Genomic DNA, 20,233 nt, shown 5'->3' on the forward strand with positions numbered 1-20,233 from the left:
TGGCTAACAGGTTTTACCCCCAAAAAGTGTCTCACAATCAAGGAAATTTGTAGAACCTTGAATTAAAAATAAATTAAGATTCTTTTTTACATGCCTTCTCAGAATTTAACTTCCAAGAAGGTAGAATTTCCTAAATTTTGCTGTGTGACCCTTCACTGGAAGCCAAGTTTCCTTAACCGTAATATAGAAATGATAATGCCCACCTTGGAGAATTGCTGTGAGGTTGAATGAGATCATGAGCTGAGAAGCATTTAGCATAGTATCTCACATATTAGGGGTCAGCAAATTTTACTTCCCTTCTCTTTCTCCTACGCCTTTCATTGTTCTTCCAAATCTTCCCCTAGGCTCGGTAAATTACCCCTATATACAACCTTCTGTGAAATTATGTGAAACCGATTTTCTGGCCTCTTGATGGCATCAGAGTATTTATGTATGCCACAAAGCTTCCTACCCAGCTTATCTGGAGGACAGGGGAACCCCGGAACCAATGGGGCAGAAATCCTGGTAAACACAAAAATGCGGCACCCACGGCACAGTGCGAGTGGGGGGGCCGATCCCCAGTCTCCAGTGGCAGCTTTGCCTCCTCCCGAATCACCAAGGACTCACAGGGGGAGTCCTAAGTTCTCAGCACAGATTCACAATCACAAAAGAGGCGACGTGGCTGCCAGCTCACTGGAAGAAGCTCTAGACCAAGATGAGAGGTTTTCAGCTGGCTATTTACCCTAGCCAAAGCATGGTGGCACTTCCTCAGTTGTGAAATGCAGGGATGTGGGCAGATGATCTTCATGCTTTCTTTGTAATTTGCACAGATCCCCATTTTAAAGGTTACCAGCTGTAGTTTAATCAGAAGTCCAAGAAACATAGTCCATGCACCCCAAATATATTTTATTGAGAGCGGAGCAATTACAATAAAGTACTCATTACGGCACACTGGAAAGGCTCAAGTCCTACAAATTTCACATTCACAAATACAAATCGCTGTTTGCTCTGAGGCACACAGGGAACAAGGGGAATGGGGAAGACAAGGTACTGACAGGAGACCCGGATCTATGGGCCATCTGTGAGTCTTCCTCCAGGGAAGGGCCTTCTCTGACTTGGCAGTATTTCTAAAATTTTTTTTTACATTTATTTATTTTTGAGAGACAGAGAGAGACAGAGTGTGAGCGGGGGGGGGGGGGGGAGGGCAGGCAGAGAGAGAGGGAGACACAGAATCCGAAGCAGGTTCCAGGCTCTGAGCTGTCAGCACAGAGCCCGACGCGGGGCTCGAACCCACGAACTGTGAGATCATGACCTGAGCCGAAGTCAGATGCTTAACTGATGGAGCCACCCAGGTGCCCCGGCAGTATTTCTAGATTCCCTCAGAGAGGAGCAAAGCAAAGCTCTCCCCATGATTCCAGAGCAGGACCAACTATCTGTAGTCTTGCTACCTATTCTCTTTCTAGTTCAAAGAATTTCTATGGCAGCATTAGGATGAAACGATTAGCTACTTCTGGACACCACAGAGACAGGAGGCACAGGCATGGGAGCCATTTGGCCTGAAAAATCCATCTTGGGATCCATACGGGCTTAGAAGCCTCTCTGTCCCATGGAAGTCAAACACTTCAAACATTCTCATAAATAGACTAGTATAATGAACCCCCATGTCTCATTATAGGAAAGCAGATGATAAGACTGAGTTCAATTTCAATTAACAGCCAAAAGATCTAAGTAAACCTTGGATAAAGCCCTTCTCCCCAAACCTCAGTTTTCTACTCAGCTGCATATCCATGTTTGCTTTCAAGTCTATCTGGTGTTAGAAAGGAACCTAAAACCAGTGTGAGAATGGCAATTACTTAGGGTGGGTGAATTAAGCACTATTCTGCCTTTGTCTCCTGGGTGACCTAGTGAGTCACTCAAGACCAGATGAACGATGATGAAAACAGTCTCTGGAATGATATTTCCCTGGCATGTTGAGTCCTTAAAGACCATCACAATGTCGTAGGTTTCTGTAAGTGACACGTGAGCCACTAGGGTGATGTTGACAAGTGAGTTGTCTTCAGGGAACTGGCGTGAAGAAGCCTTATTATTTAGACAACACAGAGAAGTGGCCTGTCTAGACAGCTTGCAAGGATGAAGTGTCTAAGTACGATTATTTCTGGCATGTTGGAAAGACTGCTCCATCATCTCCTGTAAAAGCAGGGCAGTGTTTTTACCACCTCTTGTTCTATGTGAGTGCAAAGGAGAAGGAATTATGCCTCCTTGGATGAGTTTTGTTCCCTGGCTCATCACGACGGCCGCCATCTGAGAAGAGATACTTCATCTGGGTCTTTCCCACCGCTGGGTACAGGATGACAGCAGTCTGTTGGCTTTGACAGCCTTCTCCTTGTGTTCCTCTCCCACCTCTTCTTCCAACTCTTCCCGTGGACACTGTTCCTGGGAGAGGGGCTCACGAGTTCCCTGCTATGCCCTGTTTCTTGCTTATCTCTACATGGAAAAGTGTAATTCAGAACGGAATGAAAAGCGCATGCACACACATGCACACACACATGCGCACAGACACACAAAGGAAAAAAGTTGCAAGTGAATCCACAGCACGTTAACAAAACTCATCACAGTTGGTGGGAGAACGGGGTGATTTTTGTTTTCTTCTTTGTGCTTTTCTAAATTTTCCGAAGTTTTATAATAATAATTCTTTAAGAGAACTCAGTAATTTCTCTTTGCTTTCAGGGACTGAATTGGCCCTGTCTTGTCATGTATCCAAGCCAGCCACCACACGGCTGTGATTCATCCTGGCCCAGGACTTTGGGAAGTGAGGCAAAAAAAAGTGGCATCTCTGGCTCACTCACCTTTTGCTGGCATGAACCTTTTTCAAGCAGAGTTCTGTGCATCTGGGTCAGCCACACCCCAAGTATGACTCAGGTGTCCTTTGCAGATGTTCCATGGTAGGGAGTATTGTCAGGCAGCTGACTCAGCCCTCATGTGGGCTGCAGCTTCCCTGGGTTCTCTGGCTCAGGGAACCCAGGTGATATGCTTTGCAGCATTTCTTGGACAGGAATTCACAAACACATGTCTAATTGGGTGTTGCCTTTTAGTTTTCACACCAAATGGGGTAGAAGGCTAGACAGAGCTTCCTGGGAAATGAAGACTCCCATGGCTTCTGTAGGACCTTGTTTTTAGCACTGTGAGGGCCATGGGTGAGAGGACAGGCTTCTTTTCCAGTCTCTATCCTCAGGCCCTTTCCCAGCCTTAGTTGGAGAGAGAGCTCGCCCTCTGCCTCTTCTCACTCTCCCCTAACTCACTGCCACGATGGGCTCCACAGAAGACAGGTCTGTCTTCCCAGACTGCAGTTGGGAGGAGGGCAGGAGGTTGTTGGCTAGCGGAGCCCTCCGGCCACTGCTCTTCTCTGTCCAAGCCACCCTGAAGGAAGGGACTGGGGAGGGTGGCCTTTCCTCCTGGGGCTTGGGCAGCCTTTGGCACATGCTCAGTAATGCCTTCAGCTCGACCCTGAAGTTCTCGTTGAGCCAGCAGTAGATGAAGGGGTTGTAGCAAGTGCTGCTCATGGCAAACCAGTGGAAGGCGAAGTAGAGGGCGTTGTTGGTGTGGATGACCTTGCTGGACAGGAGGAGGACATAGCAGTTGAGGGGGAACCAGCAGAGGGCAAAGAGGACCACCACCAACATCAGCATCTTCATGGTCTTCTTCTTCTTCCGCCGCAGGGCCAGGTACTGCTCCGTGGTCACATCGCCGATCGTGTTGCACATCCACAGCTTCTTGGCCACGCGGGCATAGGCCACGGAGATGATGAGGAGGGGTAGGATATAAAGCAGGATGAAGGTGGCCAAGTCCAGATACTTCCAGAAGAGGTCAGCTGGCTCAGGGAAGTCTGGCAGGCACAGGGAGCGGACAACGTCCTCGCTGGTGACAGGGGAGAGAGGGAGACAGAGAAACAGAGATAGAGACAGAGGGAGGCAGAGAGAGAGGAAGAGAGAGGAAGGGTGTGCCATTAGTGTGGAAAGGCCTCGTCACAAGATTCTGGCTCTCCCACTAGATTGGGGGTTTTATAGAGACAAGGAAAACACCTGCTCTCTGTGTGTTGTCTTAAACTTACATAATTCCTAGCCTGTAACAGAGACCCAGTAAATATCTGTTCAATGAATGAATACAACACTGGCATTCCTAGTCTTAGAACTAACTCATCCTGAGAGCACAATGTGCTCAGGAAACGTTGGAATTCCTCCATTCCAGAGGGGAACTAAGGAATGGGGCAAAGAAATGATGGATCTTGGGAATGTGAGCGGCAAAGCCCGAACGAACACACCTTCAGCCAATCGTGTAACAAGTATCTATTTTCCATGGAATGTACCCAGTCCTCCTTGCAGAAACCCTAGAGCTGATGTGTTGAGACTCTGCAGACTACGACCCCCTGAAAGAGGGGGCACAAATCACCCACACAGGGCTGGCCAGTACCACCCTTGGTGTCTAAGCTCCCACTTTGGGGAAGTGAAAACCTTAGGGCCATTTTGATTGAAGGCGCAGTTTGAATACACTCACACGAAGGAAGTAAAGGATATATTACTTACAAATCCCAGCATGGAGACGCCAGGAGCTGAGGGGAAGGGCAGTCCTCTGTCCCAGGTCATGAGCAAGCAGGAGATAGAGAGCAGGGTTATAAGCACCCATTACTTATAGGGTGGTTGAGGCACAGTCACCAATTTTTCACAGCCTCAACCCGGAGTGGTTAGTTTATTTTTTGAGAGAGAGAGAAAAAGTGTGAGCAGGGGAGAGGGGCAGAGGGAGAGAGAGAGAGACTCTTAAGCAGGCTCCACACTCAGTGCAGAGCCCGATGCAGAACTGGGATCATGACCCGAGCCAAAATCAAGAGTTGGATGCTCAACTGGCTGAGCCACCCAGATGCCCCTCCGAGTGGTCATTTTAAAACGTGACCCGGGGGCACCTGGGGGGCTCAGTCAGTTAGGTGTCTGACTTTGGCTCAGGTCATGATCTCTGTGAGTTCAAACCCCAAGTCGGGCTCTGTGCTGACAGCTTGGAGCCTGGAGCCCGCTTCCGATTCTGTGTCTCCCTCTCTCTCTCTGCCCCTCCCCTGCTCGTGCTCTCTCAAAAATACATGTTAAAAAAAAAAAAATGGTGACCTGGAAAAGCAAGGCAGGAACTTGTGATGGAATCGTAACCTTGAGTCCCAATCTAAATGCCCAGACTGTGGGTGTGAACAAGGGTTGTCATACTGTTAAAATGTCTAGGCAGCAACTCAAAATGGCTGTTTCTTCAGCGCATTATGTCGCTTGTGCACTTGTTATATGTGCTGATGGCCATCACTACTGAAAGAAAGAGAATTCTCTTTGCTTTCATTAGCAGAAAAAAAAAAAAATAGCTCCCCATATGTGAAGGCAGATGGGGGTCTGAGTGCTAGGAGATTTGGGTATGCGATTCATTCCGCTATCGTAGAATTTGGGGAGGGAGAAGCCTTTGTAAATTACAGTCGACCCTTGAGCAACATGGAGGTTAGGGGCACCGACCCCTGCGCCGTTGAAAACCCATGCATGACTTTTGACTACCCCCAAATCTAACTACTAATAGCCTACTATTGATGGAAGTCATATCGATAACATGAACAGTTGATTAATACACATTCTGTAGGTGTATGATACACTGTGTTCTTACAAGAAAGTAAGCTAAGGAAAAGAAAATGCTATTAAAATCATAAGGAAGAGAAAATACACTTACGGTAGTGTACCATATTAATCGAAAAAATCCACACAGAAGTGGACCCACACAGTCCAAACTAGCATTGCTCGGGGTCAAATGTAGTTGTAATCAGCCTTCAGAGCTTGTTCTCCTGACTCTGCTTATGTCATAGGCATGTGTGTTTTGAAGTGTATGTTTCAGGCGGAGCAGCACAGAGTTATTGCAGGACACACGTGGCTACTGGTCTGGAGCGCCAGGATGCTAGCTCCCGGCCAACCCACAAGAAGCAGCTGGCACCTGTGATATTGTAGGGACCTAGCACTACCGTAAGACCACTAAAGTCATTTCCTACAGATCCACTAAGACCCAGAGGTGGCTGGGAGTTTTCGATTTCTGCAGGGAGCCCGGAATATGACAGCCCAGCGTCCTGGCCTCGACGCTGAACAAACTCTGTGTTATCTTTGCTCTAGAGCCCCCTGTGCTGCTGCCTGTAGCTTCTCCTGACATCCCTCCAATGCCAACATTGCACCCTCCCTTGGTCTCTTGCTATCCTGCCTGCTCACTCCCTTATCCATCACTCCCGGGAGCACTTCCTTTAAAAATCCCAAGCACGATCTGTATCTCAGGGTCTATTTCTAAGGAACCTCCTCTAAAACAAGTACGGACTGATGAAAATCACTCTAAGCTTGCTCATTCGTTCATCCATTCAGTAATTATGTATTGAGGGGCTGTTATATGGAGACAGTAGGTCAGGTGCTAGGGACACCAGGAAATTCTTGTTCTGCGACAGCACAGGACAAAGAAACCTGAACGGGAGGTAGGAGATAGAGCATCCTGCCTCAGACACACAGACACACGCGTGCTTTATTTATACATTGTGCGAGAGAATGTAAATGTTGCCATTTTAAACGAGGCCTGGGTGACTTTGATTCTCAGTCTGTGTGAGTACCTGTCCCCAGCGAAAGAAGCTGTTGGCTCCTGCCCTGACCTCGCAGACAAGCTGGGTGGAGAATAAGGAGGGAGCTAAAGTTGCTGAGAAGAAAAGGTGAGGAAAAGCAGAACAAATGCCACAGATAGGCCCCAGACTTGGAAGCAAGACAATGGGAGACAGAAGTGCTGGGTGCAGCAGATACCGGTCACTCAGACTCAGAAGGGGCTCAGACTTCCCTCTGCCAGGGCCCTCTGAGTCCCCAAGCTGCTCCCGACTAGCCAACTCACCTGTACTTGAAGGTAAATAATTTCTGGCAGATGGCGTGTGGGAGTGAAAAGAACGTAGCCATGGTCCAGATGACCGTGACGTAGATGACACCTTTTGTGATTGAGATCCGGGGTTTTAATGGATGCATAATGACCTGGAAAACAAGCAAACTGTGCATCACTGGCTGAAGAAGTCTGGAAGCAGATCAAATCTCAATGACGGAGCTCACGTGCCACACTAAGGCAGGTAGGTCCTATTTATAAACAAGCACCCCTTCATTCAGTGTTAAGCCCCTGGGCTGCACCACCCCACAGTCCACCCCCAGAAGCAAAAAGAAGGTATCGTCTGGACTCAGAGACTCCAGATGGCTCAGATGCCTCTTACAGGTCATATGTAGCAGAACCAGAGTGCAGTGAGGGGATGGGGAAGGGGTGAAGCAGGAGGTCTGCTCCCATGACACCCACAAGGCCAGCAGAGGAACAAGCCACAATCAGCCTCCACCTTGGGATCCGATCTCATTCCGCCATGATTCTAGACCCCTTGGGTTATGGAGGGCTCTGAGAGGATCTGGGGTGACAAGCCTGGAGAGGAGTCTCTATTTGTCATGGGAAGTTGCACTGACATTTATGTGGGGGTTCGCAACACTGTTTACAAAAGCTATTTCTAACTTGTGGGGTCCAGCTTTCCCACCGCTTATAGTAAAGCCTGTGTTACAGGCTTTGAGCTGAAAAGCATTTTGGAATTACTACAGTTGGACAATCCATTCTGCTAAAAGGTTTAAATAAAGATTTGGGAACTCAACGGCATCCTCATGTTAAGATTAGGATCATTATTTCTTGAAAAAGGCATTCTGAGACAGGTGAATCCAGGGTCAGGGAGAGAGGTCCTCAAGAGCTGCCATCACCTGAGGATGTCATCCCAGGACACAGTGGACATTCTGGCTGTGTCCTCCCAAATTTTGTCTCCAGGTTCTTTCAAGATTTTATGAGAGGAAGTGACTAGGCTTTAGAAGCTGCTCAGCACAGCCCCCTTCTGGATTTTGCCATATTTGCCCCTCAGACTCCCTCGTTGTTCGGGTTGCTGAAGAAAGTGAAAGCCTGGGTCAGAGGCCCCAGACATCGCTCAAAGATTTCACTGCTTTGGGAAAAGGCCCCATGTTGGGGTTTATGTCACAGCAACGTGATCAGTGTTGGCAAGACTTAACCCCCTTGTTCCTCAGACCCACCTTTGGCCCAAGGGGCAACTGTCGGTGAGGCTGTGTTAAGTGGGGGTAAGCATCGGCCAGGTGGAAGTAATCCAGAGTCCCTCTTGTTGAATTAGGGGAGAAGGTTAAGAAAAGGCAGAAAACATTAGCATGCAGCCTTTTCAGACTTTGCCCAGAGTATCTGCAATATAAATGCCAAAATGATGGAATTTCGGGGCTAAAGAGATCTCAAAGTTTGCCAAATCCAATTCCCTACCAGATAACGAACGTCCTCTAAAACATCTCTATCAAGTGTCATCCAGACCTTGCTTAAAAATGGCTGGGGAAATGAAACTCACTACCCCCCCCCCCCCACCCCGGCAGCTTCGTTCTGCTAGAAAATTCTTTCTCCTACTGAGCTGCACCTTTGAGTCTGCATCTTTGAGGCCTCCTCTCCTTTGCACCTCTTGCAGCTACTCAGAATAAATTCTTCCTCTCTCTGTCCTGCTGGCCCTTATGATATTGGCCACCTTGAGCCTTCTCAGAGTAGGGCGGCCTCATGATCAGGGCAGAGGTATGAAGCCAGACAGACCTCAGTGCTAATCCTGGCCTCATCATTCACCAGGCATGTGATCTCAGGAAGGCTACCCATGCCCTCTTCTGAGCTTCCATTCCTTGATTCGGCATAGACCTAAGTACACAACATGGATTTACTGAGTTAGCACATGCAAGGTGCTTGGCAGGGAGCCATCCTCTTCCAGGATAGAGTCCTCTTTGATTTCCTTTACCATAGCCACCATGTGCCTCTGGTGGGGCAGGGCAGTGGCTGCCTGCTCCTGCCACATGGCACCCTAGCTTGTTTTCCTCCTCAACAACTTGGGCCCCGGGGGCTCCATCCCCCTCGTCTCTGACCTGCAACCATTTGCCAATCTCTTTTCAACTGTGATTTTCGGGTTGGCTTTTCTCCCCCACCCCCAAACAAGCTCGTTAATTTCTGAGACACAAAATATAAGCGATGAGCCTTTGTTAGAACAACAAACTGGGAATAACTTTTTGTAGCACTTAGCACAAACGTTTTAAAGCGCCTAATCTAAGTGCTCATATTAGTCAATAAGAAGACAGATACACTTATTGAAAACTGTGCTAAAATACTGTCTCGAGGGCCCCTGCAGCTCCCCGGAAAGCAAAGCCGGAGGGGGAAGGACCGGGTGTTGGGGGTAGGTGCCCTCACCTGGTGGCGGTCCACAGCAATGGCCGTCAACGTCAGTGCTGAGACGTGCAGAGAGCAGTACTGGGCAAAGCGGCTGACGTGGCACATGCCTTTCCCGAACACCCATGTGCTGTTCACAAAGCGGACCTGGAAACCAGCCCACAGAGGTCAGAAGACAAACAGGGCCTTGACCCTGACACCCCTACCCCCATCCGTGGCCTCTGAGGAGCATCCCTTGGGAGGCATCTTCCGGCTCCTCTCTTCTTCCATTCTACACTACTAAATTGTGCATCACACGTGACTTTCTCCAGCTTGACTCATTTCCAATCATTCGATTCAACAAAACCTGATCATACCGCTGGGGCCAAGCCTTGTTAGGTGCCAGGAGGGCGTGGGAATACGTGGGCCTTGCAGTTGGACTTCCCACCTCTAACAGTTTGAAGCTATATGACCTTGGGCAAGGTGTGTATAATCTCTCTGAACCTCAGTTTCCTCATTTGTAAAAAAAAAAAAAGGGGGGGGGGCTTAAAAACTTCTACGTTGTAGGCTTATTACATGGATTAAGGTTTTAAAAATCTATAAAGGGTGGAACACAACGTCTGGCAGATTGGTAGAGAGATATTCTTAGAAATAAATAGTAGCTATTTTTATGGTAATAATAAAATCCATTCTCAGTCCACATGAGTTCAGACTAATGGGGGAGACCCACGTGAAAAATCACAACATAGCGTGTAGGCTGTGCTCTCTAATGTTGACTAAGCAGGCCTTACAACTTCATCTGGGAAGGGGCCTGAGGGGCCTGGAGGGATGGGGGTGGGGCAGAGCGGGAGAACGGCAAGCTGCAGGACAGCGTGGGGCCCTCGGAGCAGCCCTAGGCCTCACCCCACATCATCCATGGCTACTTGCCCACTCAATCAGTGCCTGGGCAGCTCCTGTGAGTGATGCCCAGGCCCAAGAAACATCAAGCACCGATTCTGAACAAGGAGCTTCCGGTCTGGGTAGAGGACCCAGGCACCTCCGGATGCAAGAAAGACAGTATTCAGTGCCCACAGAAGGCCCAGACAGAGGGCTTCGGGGCCGCAGGGTGGGAACGGAGCGGGCTGAGGTAGAGGGGAAAAATGATAGAGAAAGATCTAGAGCAAGTCAGTCCGACAGAAAGAAGATCATGTAGTGGTGGCCAGCAGAGTCACCCGGGGCAAGGCCCTTGGGCTCCATAAGCACCACTGCCCCCATCTGTAAAATGCGGCTAATGGTCTTCACATGGTTGTTAGGAAAATCAGAGGAGAGATGACGCGTGTAAAGTAGGTGCGGCAGGGCCTCGAACACTAGTAAATACGCCCTCCACTACCCTCGTTATGACACATGAGGCATCGGAGACGAGCTTTAAGAATACGTGGCATTTGTACTTGTGGCAGTAAGAACAAAGGGCTTGGCGCTGAGTCAGAAATCCCAGGACCTATTTGAGGAAAGAGGAGTGGGATGGTTTGGCTGGAGGGTGAGAGTCGGGAGACACGGATTGTGTCGCTAGGACAGCAGCTTCATTCTCTGTGAGGCTGGCAGGTGGCAGCCACACGGGGCTTCTGAGCAGTCCGGGAACATTACAGAGCTAGAAATCCTTAGTTCCTCCCACATCCAGTACATTGCAAAGTCAACCGGTGCCCCTCTCATCCCAAAGTCGTGGCCCTCGTCTCTCACCTGGACCTTTACAGCCTCCCAGCTGCTACCCTTGCCCTCCGGTCTTGTCCACTTGTCATTCAGCCTTCACTCTGCTGATGGGATTTTTCTTAACCAAAAATCAGATGACTGTCACCTTCCTGCTTAGAATCATCCTGGCCCTCAGGACAGAGCCAGATGCCTTAGGAGTCTCCAGGCCCATTCACAAGCTGGCCCCAGCCTTCCTCTCTGGCCCACCTGCACTTGTCCCCACCCCCCACCCCCTGTTCCTCTCCATTCCTCCCACCGTGCTTCCTGCCTCCTTGCTGCAGCTACATCAAGCCTCTCAACATTCCCTCAACACACCATGAACTCTGAAGCCCTTTGTTCTCCAGGTCCCTCTGTCTGCACTGAGCGTTCATCTTGACCTGGGAAATTCCTGCTCTTCCAGGCCCTTTAAAATGTCACGTTCTTTGCACAGTCTCCTTTGACCCTCTCATGAGACCCTGGCAGGACAGAATAAATGATTCTCTCCTCCAGGCTCCACAGCACTCCATACGTGTCTCTGCCATGGGAATTGTAAGTACCTGTTTGCTCTTCTCTCAATGACCAGGGCTGGGCTTCATGCTCGCTGTCGTGTGTAAAGTGAACAGAAAAGGAAACCAGGTTGCAAGAATACTGTCACCAACTAGCTGGAAGGCAGGATGCCTTACCTAGTCAATTAGCAATTGATACATCAGCTGTGGCACAAAGCAGTGTCCTAGGGTGGGGGTGGGGGGGCATTGAATGGACTGGATTTCGTGGGTGGGGGGTGACCTAATGATCTCTGCCAACATTTCCAGAAGCTTCGATTTACTGCTTGACTATCAAATAGGCCCACGTGCACTGCCATTAAGTAGGAGTGTGAGGGCTTAGGAGATCCTCCCCCTCAACCCTTTCATTCTCCCTGCTTGCCAGCACCTTGCGAGCTCTGACAGGAATTCAGATTGGGGCAGTTACATGGGTCAGGTTCAAGGCCAGGCTGCTTTGGATTATCTTAGAGGAGTGCTGGGTTCTCAGGACCCTGATCCTCCTCTCTTGCAGGAGATCATCCAAGGCTGGACTTGTCAGGCCCCAGCCACAGCCTAGCCTGGGGTTCATGGTGTCTCTCTCCCATCCCCCAGCCTCTTCTGTGCATACTGCTCTGGGCAGTAGCACAGGGGCCATGCCCCGGGGCCAGTTCTCATCCTGGGTGTCCCAGCCCAACCCTAGCATTGCAGATGGTCAGGATAGAAACCAAGGGGGCAGGGGCAACCAAGGAGAGCCAGAGATACACAATCTCATGCTTCAAGGTAAGAGGCAGTTACCTTGGCAGGGTGGGGCCTGGTATTTGAAAGCCCTTTTGTCCTTGGCTAGAGAATATAAACTGGCAGGAGAGCAGGAAAAATCCATGTTTCAGAATAGTGGAAGCTTAGCATGGTCCAAGAAGCCCTCCTCACCCACCACCCCCAGCGCTAGGTGGCTTAGTGGACAGACCTCTGACTTGAGTCAGGAAAGTAATTCTCATCGTGGCTCGGCCAATTACTAGCTAAGTGACCCTGGACAAGGGATTGAACCTCTGTGTGCCTTAGTTTCCTCATCTGCAAAATGTAATGTTCTTGTGAGGACAAAGGTAGAACACAGTTTTAAAATGTGAGGTTTAGAAGGACGTGCATGCAGGTGGATGGATTTGTGGGAGTTCACCCTCTTCTGGCTTGTCTATTATTTCTGGTTGCGTGTGTGTATATGTGTGAGAGAGAGACAGAGACACAGAGCAAGGTACGAACAGATACTGTTTTGGTAGTAACTCAAATAACGGTAAGGTTATTCCACAAGGTGAAAAAATGTAACACTCATGCTGCAGAAACATAAGGGGTAATTGTCAGTAGATTGCTCAGTCATCGCCCTCACGGTCCCAAACCACCCATGAGCACCAGGCTCCCAAGACACAGAGGGGCAGAAATGACACCACTAACGCTGAGCAGCCAAGGCTTGGGGACGGGAGCCACATCTGCCATGATGGGCACGTGCCCCCGGCCTATTCCTGGGCCCCAAGCCCACCTCATTCCCATGTCTTCCCCAACACACACTGCCTACACAGCCTCACTGTCAAACCACAAAAGAGAAACACAATTTAAATAAGTGGTCTAGGAAAACGCACTGAAGTTTCCATGCACAATTAGCAACTGACATATCGGCTGTGGCACAAAGCAGTCTCCTAGGGTGGGGGTGTGGGAGAGCATTTAATGCACTGGATTTCGGGGGTGGGGGGTGACCTAACAATCTCTGCCAACGTTTCCAGAAGCTTCGATTTACTGCTTGACGATCAAATAGGCCCACGTGCACTGGTCATTTGCTCCTGGCTGAGCACAGACACTCCAGTCATTGACCCCATGGCCCCCAGCTGCAGAAGGTGATGAGACAGAGACCGAGAGGGGAAGAGAACGAGAAAAGGAAGAAGGACGGAAGCAAGGGAGGGAAAAGGGAGGGTAGAGACCCAGATGGAGGAACAGACAGAACGACAGTCACAGAGAGGGAAAAAGATGAAGACACAAAGAAAACGGAGAGGGACAGAAAGTCTACGAAGTGGAGAGAGTTGAGAGGGGAGCTGAGAGGGCAGAGAGGGAAGGAGCTGGAAAGGCGCAGCCAGCCAGCGGGACCCAGGAAGCGCGGACGAAGAGAGGGGCTGGGGCAGCGGGGCGGGAGGGGAGCGGAGGGCTTGGGGGAAGGAGAGCCGAGCCCGCCACGGCCGGGCGGGCGGGAGCCGGGGCCTCACCAAGGTGAAGGGCGTGTTGAGCAGCGTGATCATGATGTCGGCGACCGCCAGGTTGACGATGAAGAGGCTGGTGGCCGAGTGCATCCGCTGGTTCTTGAAGATGACATGACAGACCAGCACGTTGCCGAAGAGCGAGAAGACGATGATGAAGGAGTAAGCCACGATGAGCAGGGCTTTCACCGTGGGGTTCTGGGACTCGGCCCCGTAGCGCCTCCGGCCCACAAAGTTCTGCCAGTCGGAGAAGGTGTAGTTGCTCCAGAAGAAGTGCGAGGCGTTGGGCACGGCCAGGGCCGCCTCCAGGCCCGGCTCTTCGGCCCGGCCCTCGGGGCGCTCGGCGGCTCGCACCAGCGGGAGCAGGCAGAGCAGCACCCCGCGCGGGCCCATCCCGCAGCAGCCCCAGCGCCGCGCCCGCGCCCACGCCCGCCCGGAGGGGAGCGCGCGGGGCCGCCGGCCGCACTTCGCCGGCGCTGCGCCCACCCGGCCGCGAGCGCGCGGGCGCCTCCGCCTCTCGGGCGGCTCGGGCTCGGGCTTCCGCTCCGGCTCCGGCTCCGGCTGCGGTGACGCGCGCCCGCTCCGCCCGGCCGGCCGCCTCTGCGGGAACGCAACTCCGCGGGGCTTCCACGGCGCTCTCCCCGGCGCGCGTTCGCCCGCTGGCTTGCCGGCGCCCCCCTACCCCGCCCGCTCCCACGCCGGGAATGCAACTCCGCCCGGCTTCCGAGCCTCTTTCCCCGCCGCGCGCACTCCGCCCGCTCCCACGCCGGGAGCGAAACTCCGCCCGGTTCGCAGGGCTTTTCCTAAGTCACACTCGCCCCTCCATCCCGCCTCAGCCTAGTTACGGCCAAGGGAGCAGGCGGGCGGGCGGGCCCGCGGCGGGGGGGTGGGGGGGGGGGTCGGGGGGGGCGCGGCAGGGGGTCAAGCTGGGTCTGCCGGCCCCAGGCTGCTCCCCGTGCAGAGACTCGGGTGCCTTCCACCTGTTTCCGTCAGAGCGTCCGCCCTGCGGTGGATCCCAGTCCGGCAGTGCTGGGGACACAGGCGAGCGATGCCATAGATGTCACTAGGGTTTCTCCAAGCCCCCTCACTGACCCCACTTCGGACTTGCTGGACGTTTTGTTTCCTTAAGGTTCTTAAAACAGTGTGGGGCGGAGGGGGGGGGGGGCTTGGTTTTCCAAAGAAAACCTTCAAAGCAGGACACTCTTCTGCCAGGATCAGAGAATCAAAGGAATAATAAGTAGGTTTTGAAGCTGTAGTAAGGGAGATTATCCACGCGTTTTGTTCTCTGCCTACTTTACAGGAAATCTTGATCTCTCGCCCACCCGTTTTCATTCCTACTGTGAAATCTCTCCTAGTCACCCCAGACGGGTCACCCATTAACCCCCTCCCGTGGAATCGGGATCATAGCACAGCTGTGTCACTTCCTAGCTATGGAATCCTGGGCGAGTTACGTAACTTTTCTGGCCTCGGTGAAAGGATTTCCTTTTCCCGCGCGTGGGGTTTTCGGAGACCCCTGTATGGATGTCCCACCACCTTGCTCTCGGCGCTAGATATGCAGTAATTGGTTGACTACTTGTAACTGACCTCCCCCCCCCCATTCAAATGGTAAACGGTAGACTCTTTATTCTGTCATTTCCCCCAGCTGAGTGAGCAGTGCCTTTGGGCTGGGACTCCCATCAAAGGACTCCATCAAAGGGGACTCCCATCAAATAACCCTCTGAGAAGTCCACTTGGCCCAGGGGAAAGCCTGCTCCTCTGTCCCACCCAAACCCTGGGGAATGGGCCCCTCCCACTAGCCACCTCTCACTTTGGAATTTTCCAGGAAAGTTAGATGTCAGCTTCTTTACCCCTTCAAACTCCAGGGACACAGCTCAAGCTCTCCCACTAATAAGCAGCTAGAAGATGGCTTAAGTGTCACCATAGTAAAACACAGGTGCTCTTCCTGAGGTGGGAGGGAGTCTGGGAAGACTTCGGGAAGAGTGATACCTGGCAGGTCCCACGGAGGTAGGTGGTTGGAATAGGGGATTATGTGACTGGTCCTAGGAGAAGGGACAGGGGTGCCAGGCAGCTGAAGTAATAGGTGGTTAGCTCTAGAAAAGAAACCAAGGGGCTGTCTGTAAGCATTAACTCAAGAGCTTGGGTGGACTTGATGTTCTACTAAGATGATGTGGCACCATCTCAGGGAGGCAAGGCTGGAACGTGACGGCAATTTAGAGAACAGAACAAGGCTAGGCAGCATCAAACACAGAGGAAGAAATCAAAGGTAGACAGTGCCCTTCAAAGCACAGTCTTTCAAGTCCCCTCCTTGGTGCTCTGTGACAGGCACGCCAATCTGGAGCACGTGACTAATGCCTTCACTTTGATTCCTTGTTCCCGATGCCTGCCTTGGAGACGTAAGGGCATTTGTGCCAGGTGCCTGAAACCTGTCCCTGAAAGACAAGATGACCTATGTTAGTTCTTAGCTTTCCACGGAAGCACATCCTGAGACATAGATTCCAGTGCAAGGGTTTATTTGGAAAGTGAAGGCAAACACCACGAGTGGGGTGGAAAAGTGAGACGAGCACGGGAAGGTGACCAATAGAGTATTGTCAGGCCAGCTACCAGCGAGTGATGGGAACGTAATCCTGCCAGGAAAGCCAGCGTCAGGAAGACACGTCAGCTATCCAACCAACGGACAAGAGCTGGATATCTACCCACCAACCCCTGTCAATCACTGGTTGAAGCTGTTCCCAGGGGTGTGATGATTCTCGTGCACTTCCAGCCTGTTAAGTAGGCAAATAAATAACGGTGCTGGGAGGTGGCAGTTGGACTGGCGTGCCTTGAAGGGGTGGAGAGGACTGACAATATCCAAGGTGAGGCACAAAGTCTAGGATCACTTCATTTCCCTCTTCCCCAGGCATTCAGCTCTCCTGTCCCCAGTTTATCCTCAACTACAGGAACAGGCCAGTGCTTAATGAAATAAGTACCTCCCTCCATCCACCCCACAGCAAGACCAAAACTAAGGTTTTAAAAAAGTTCTTTCCTCAGGGGTGCCTGGGTGGCCCAGTCAGTCAAGCGTCCAACTTCAGCTCAGGTCATGATCTCACGGTCTGTGAGTTCTAGCCCCACGTCGGGCTCTGTTCTGACAGGTCAGAGCCTGGAGTCAGCTTTGGATTCTGTGTCTCCCTGTCTCTCTGCACCTCCCCCACTCATGCTCTGTCTCACTCTGTCTCTCAAAAATAAATAGATGTTTAGAAAAATTTTTTTTAAAGTTCTTTCCTCAGAGGGCTTAAAGGTCCTGTAACATTACCATTGCTATTACGAAGAAGATTTGGGAGGACACAAAGCTGCTCCTCCAGAACAAGGCAGCTCCTTCCTTGTGTGCATTCTGAATAAAACCAAGGATACCATGCATAGTCAGGATGTGCCAAATAGTAATTATATTTTTGTCTCTAATTATAGTCACATGCATTAAACATACTGAGGAACAGAGAAGAGTTTAACTCTTTCGAGTGGACTTGAAACAAAAGGAAAATAGTAAGACATCTCACAAGTATTCACAAGACCAAGAATTATAGAATAATAATATAATTATAGAATAATAATAGAGAATTGAGAGCCTCACTCCATCTGCAAGCAATTGCTCCTTTGACACCAATATTAGTTCCTGAAAAGGTCCTACTTGAGTTCAAAACTCACCACACCCACAAATCTTCTCTGGTGCCAATCATCGTGGCAGAGGGGAAGAAAGAACAATTAGCATCCTGCCAGGCAACGACAGTCACTCATAGTTGATCTATTTTAATGGCAAAGGTTGGATGTCATCATACTTTAGTTACAAATGAATCAAATAAGGGCTCCTGGGTGGCTCAGTTGGTTGAGCGTCCAACTCTTGATTTCAGCTCCGGTCGTGATCCCAGGAGCCCTGAGATGGAGCCCCGAGCTGGTCTCCACACTAAGTGTGGAGCTTGCTTAAGATTCCCTGTCTCTCTCTCTGCCCCTCTATCCTGCTCTCTTTCTCTCTCTAAAATATAAAAGAAATGAATCAAGTAGACTTGACATATAAAATATGGCTTAAGATATTCTCAATGCAATAGAAACGCAGTGTGTGGGCATGTTACACTTGGAATCAGTTTCCAAGTTCCAGTACCTTGGAGCCACAGGCTAAAATGATACATTTAGGATAAGTAAAAGGAAGTCTAACTTACAGTTTGTGGCTCCAAATACTTCTGTAACTTGTTTGAACTTACTCTGCACTTTTACATGGGAAGTTTTATAAATGGTGGAGCGGGTATTGGGCCAACTTGTAATAGCCCATTTAATCCATAAGGCAGAAAAGTGGTTGCATTAGTTGTACCACCACAGAACTGCTAGCCTCTGTTGGTGCTCCAGAGTGCCATCTTCCATTATCTGCTCCTCTTGAATTAAATGTCCCCCTGGGCGACCTCAACCATCTCCACTGGTTGCACCATCACTCACAAGTGACTCCAAGATCTGTATTTCTACTTACCAACACTCCTGAAAGCTCCAGATTAAAATTATACATTCGACTGCTGCCTGGACATTTCTACTTGGAATACCCACACACACTTAAAATTCAACAAGCTCCAAACTAAACTCATTATATCCTGTTCTTCCCTCACTCTCTTACACTTGCTCCTTTTCTTGTTCACTTGTTCACCACAGTCAGAATCTTGGGGTCATCTCACGGCCCACCCCGTTTAGGATGCTATGCATTCAAAGGTGCTATTTCTGTCTACAGTCATCCTCTCTCTGAATCCCAGAGCCAGAGAAACTCCTCTTCATTCTTGAAGACCTAGTTGAAGTGTTCTCTCTCCTGTGAAGACTCACTGACCCCCCTGACTGCCACAACCTCAGAACCAGCAGCGTTGCCCTATCGACTCATTTAAAGGTGCTCCTGTAACATGTAACCCATGCCAATGACGTGTGCTTCCCTTGTTGTACCCCACTATTTGTGACTTATCTGTCTTTCCCACTAAACTGTCAGCTCTTCAAGGCCAGGATGATGTTATTCCTAACGTTACCTCTAGAACCTTGCACAGTGCCCAGACAGGGGAAATGGTAGTAGATAAATCTATGTATCTATATCTATATCTATATCTATATATCTGTATCTATATCACACACACACATATATATATATATATATAGCACACACACACACTATATATATATGTATACACACACACACACACACACACACACACACACACACACATATATATAGTGTGGTATAGTGTAGTGTAGTGTATATGTATAGTACTCAGAAAGATTAAGACTTGCTTCCTGGGTTGTCTGAATAGACATTGGACCTGGATTCAGACAACCCAGGAAGCAAGTCTTAATTTTTCTGAGTACTCCTTTCCCTGAGTTCCTCTTTTTCAGGGGAGGAGCAGAGGGAGAGAGAGAGAATCACAAGCAGGCTCCATGCTCAGCACGGAGGCCATCGTGGGGCTTGATCACATGACCCCGGGATCATGACCTGAGCTGAAATCGAGTCAGATGCTCAACCGACTGAGCCACCCAGGCACCCCTGAACCTCCACCTTCCAAACTCAAGGTAAAACCTATCTTCTGTGAAAATATTTCCTGGCTCTGTTGCTAATGAACCACTTGATTTCAGTGAAGAAATGAATATTTCTTCATCAGATCTCTGAAGGGGCAAAGAGAGGATAGGATTCCTCTAGTAGATGGAGCCATGGGATTAATGTTTGAAGATTTTCTGTAATCCTACAGGTTGAGTCATATTTCCTAGGACCAGCTCTAATTCAATGCTCTTAATTGCTACCGAGCTATTTTTTCTACTTCTCTTTTATTTCTGCTGTGTGCTTTGTTTCAAATCAGATCCTCAGAAAGTGGAAGAAGATAATTAAGCATGGTACTTAAGCCATTTGGTTAATATTGCATCTTATAGGGGGAGGAATGATGTTTCCTGTTTTTATAAACAATACCAAGTAAAAATTATATTTCTAGAAGGCATCACTGGATCTGCAACTCATTTTCATGAGATATAAGCAATAGCTATCATTGATCTTACACTCTTGAAAAGTGCTTTAATATGTTTTTTTTTTAATTGCCCCTTGAGGCCATTAGTTTTGAGCTCCAGAAAAAAAAGTTGTCTTTTTCTCATATTAATGTTCTGCTGATTTCTATTTTAGAAAGTTAGTACTACGATAATGACAAATTCTAGCAATTACAGTTGAAAGTTCAGCTTGCAGGCAATGGAACCAAGGAAGTCTGTGGTACTTGAAATATGATGATCACATTTCTCTGAGGAAAAGCTGTACACAGTGAAGTAAACAAGTAGGATCTGAATATAAAAGTCAGATCTTGACCAACCAGTAAAACTATTTAAAAAATCATGGGGCGCCTGGGTGGCTCAGTTTGTTGATCATCTGACTTGATTTCGGCTCAGGTCATGATCTTGGTTTTAGGGGTTACAGCCTCCCATCCGGCTCTGTGCTGACAGGAAAGAGCCTGCTTGGGATTCTCTCTCTCTCCCTCTGTCTTTGCCCCTCCCCCA

At 49.7% G+C, this 20,233-nt stretch overlaps 1 protein-coding gene across 1 annotated transcript; it reads right to left on the reverse strand.

The window, feature by feature from the left end:
* Positions 1–864: 864 nt before the first annotated feature.
* GPR83 (G protein-coupled receptor 83) lies at positions 865–14,198 on the reverse strand. Its single transcript, XM_019450102.2, has 4 exons — positions 13,721–14,198; positions 9,295–9,420; positions 6,901–7,034; positions 865–3,894 (listed from the first exon to the last, which is right to left on the reverse strand). Exons 1-4 carry the CDS (start codon positions 14,102–14,104, stop codon positions 3,270–3,272), a joined length of 1,269 nt encoding a protein of 422 aa, XP_019305647.2. The 5' UTR covers positions 14,105–14,198; the 3' UTR covers positions 865–3,269.
* Positions 14,199–20,233: the final 6,035 nt, after the last annotated feature.

Source organism: Panthera pardus, unplaced genomic scaffold (genome assembly GCF_024362965.1).
Source record: "Panthera pardus isolate Hobbes unplaced genomic scaffold, ASM2436296v1 HiC_scaffold_12, whole genome shotgun sequence".
Classification (NCBI taxonomy): Eukaryota; Metazoa; Chordata; class Mammalia; order Carnivora; family Felidae; genus Panthera; species Panthera pardus.

Excerpts from the sequence above, each read along its gene's own strand:
- GPR83 (XM_019450102.2), bottom strand. The coding sequence starts at position 14,104 with ATGGGCCCGCGCGGGGTGCTGCTCTGCCTGCTCCCGCTGGTGCGAGCC. Across the intron at positions 9,421-13,720 it reads TCAACACGCCCTTCACCTTG|GTCCGCTTTGTGAACAGCAC; the intron begins GTGAGGCCCCGG and ends GCTGGTTTCCAG. Across the intron at positions 7,035-9,294 it reads TTGCTGTGGACCGCCACCAG|GTCATTATGCATCCATTAAA; the intron begins GTGAGGGCACCT and ends CTTGTTTTCCAG.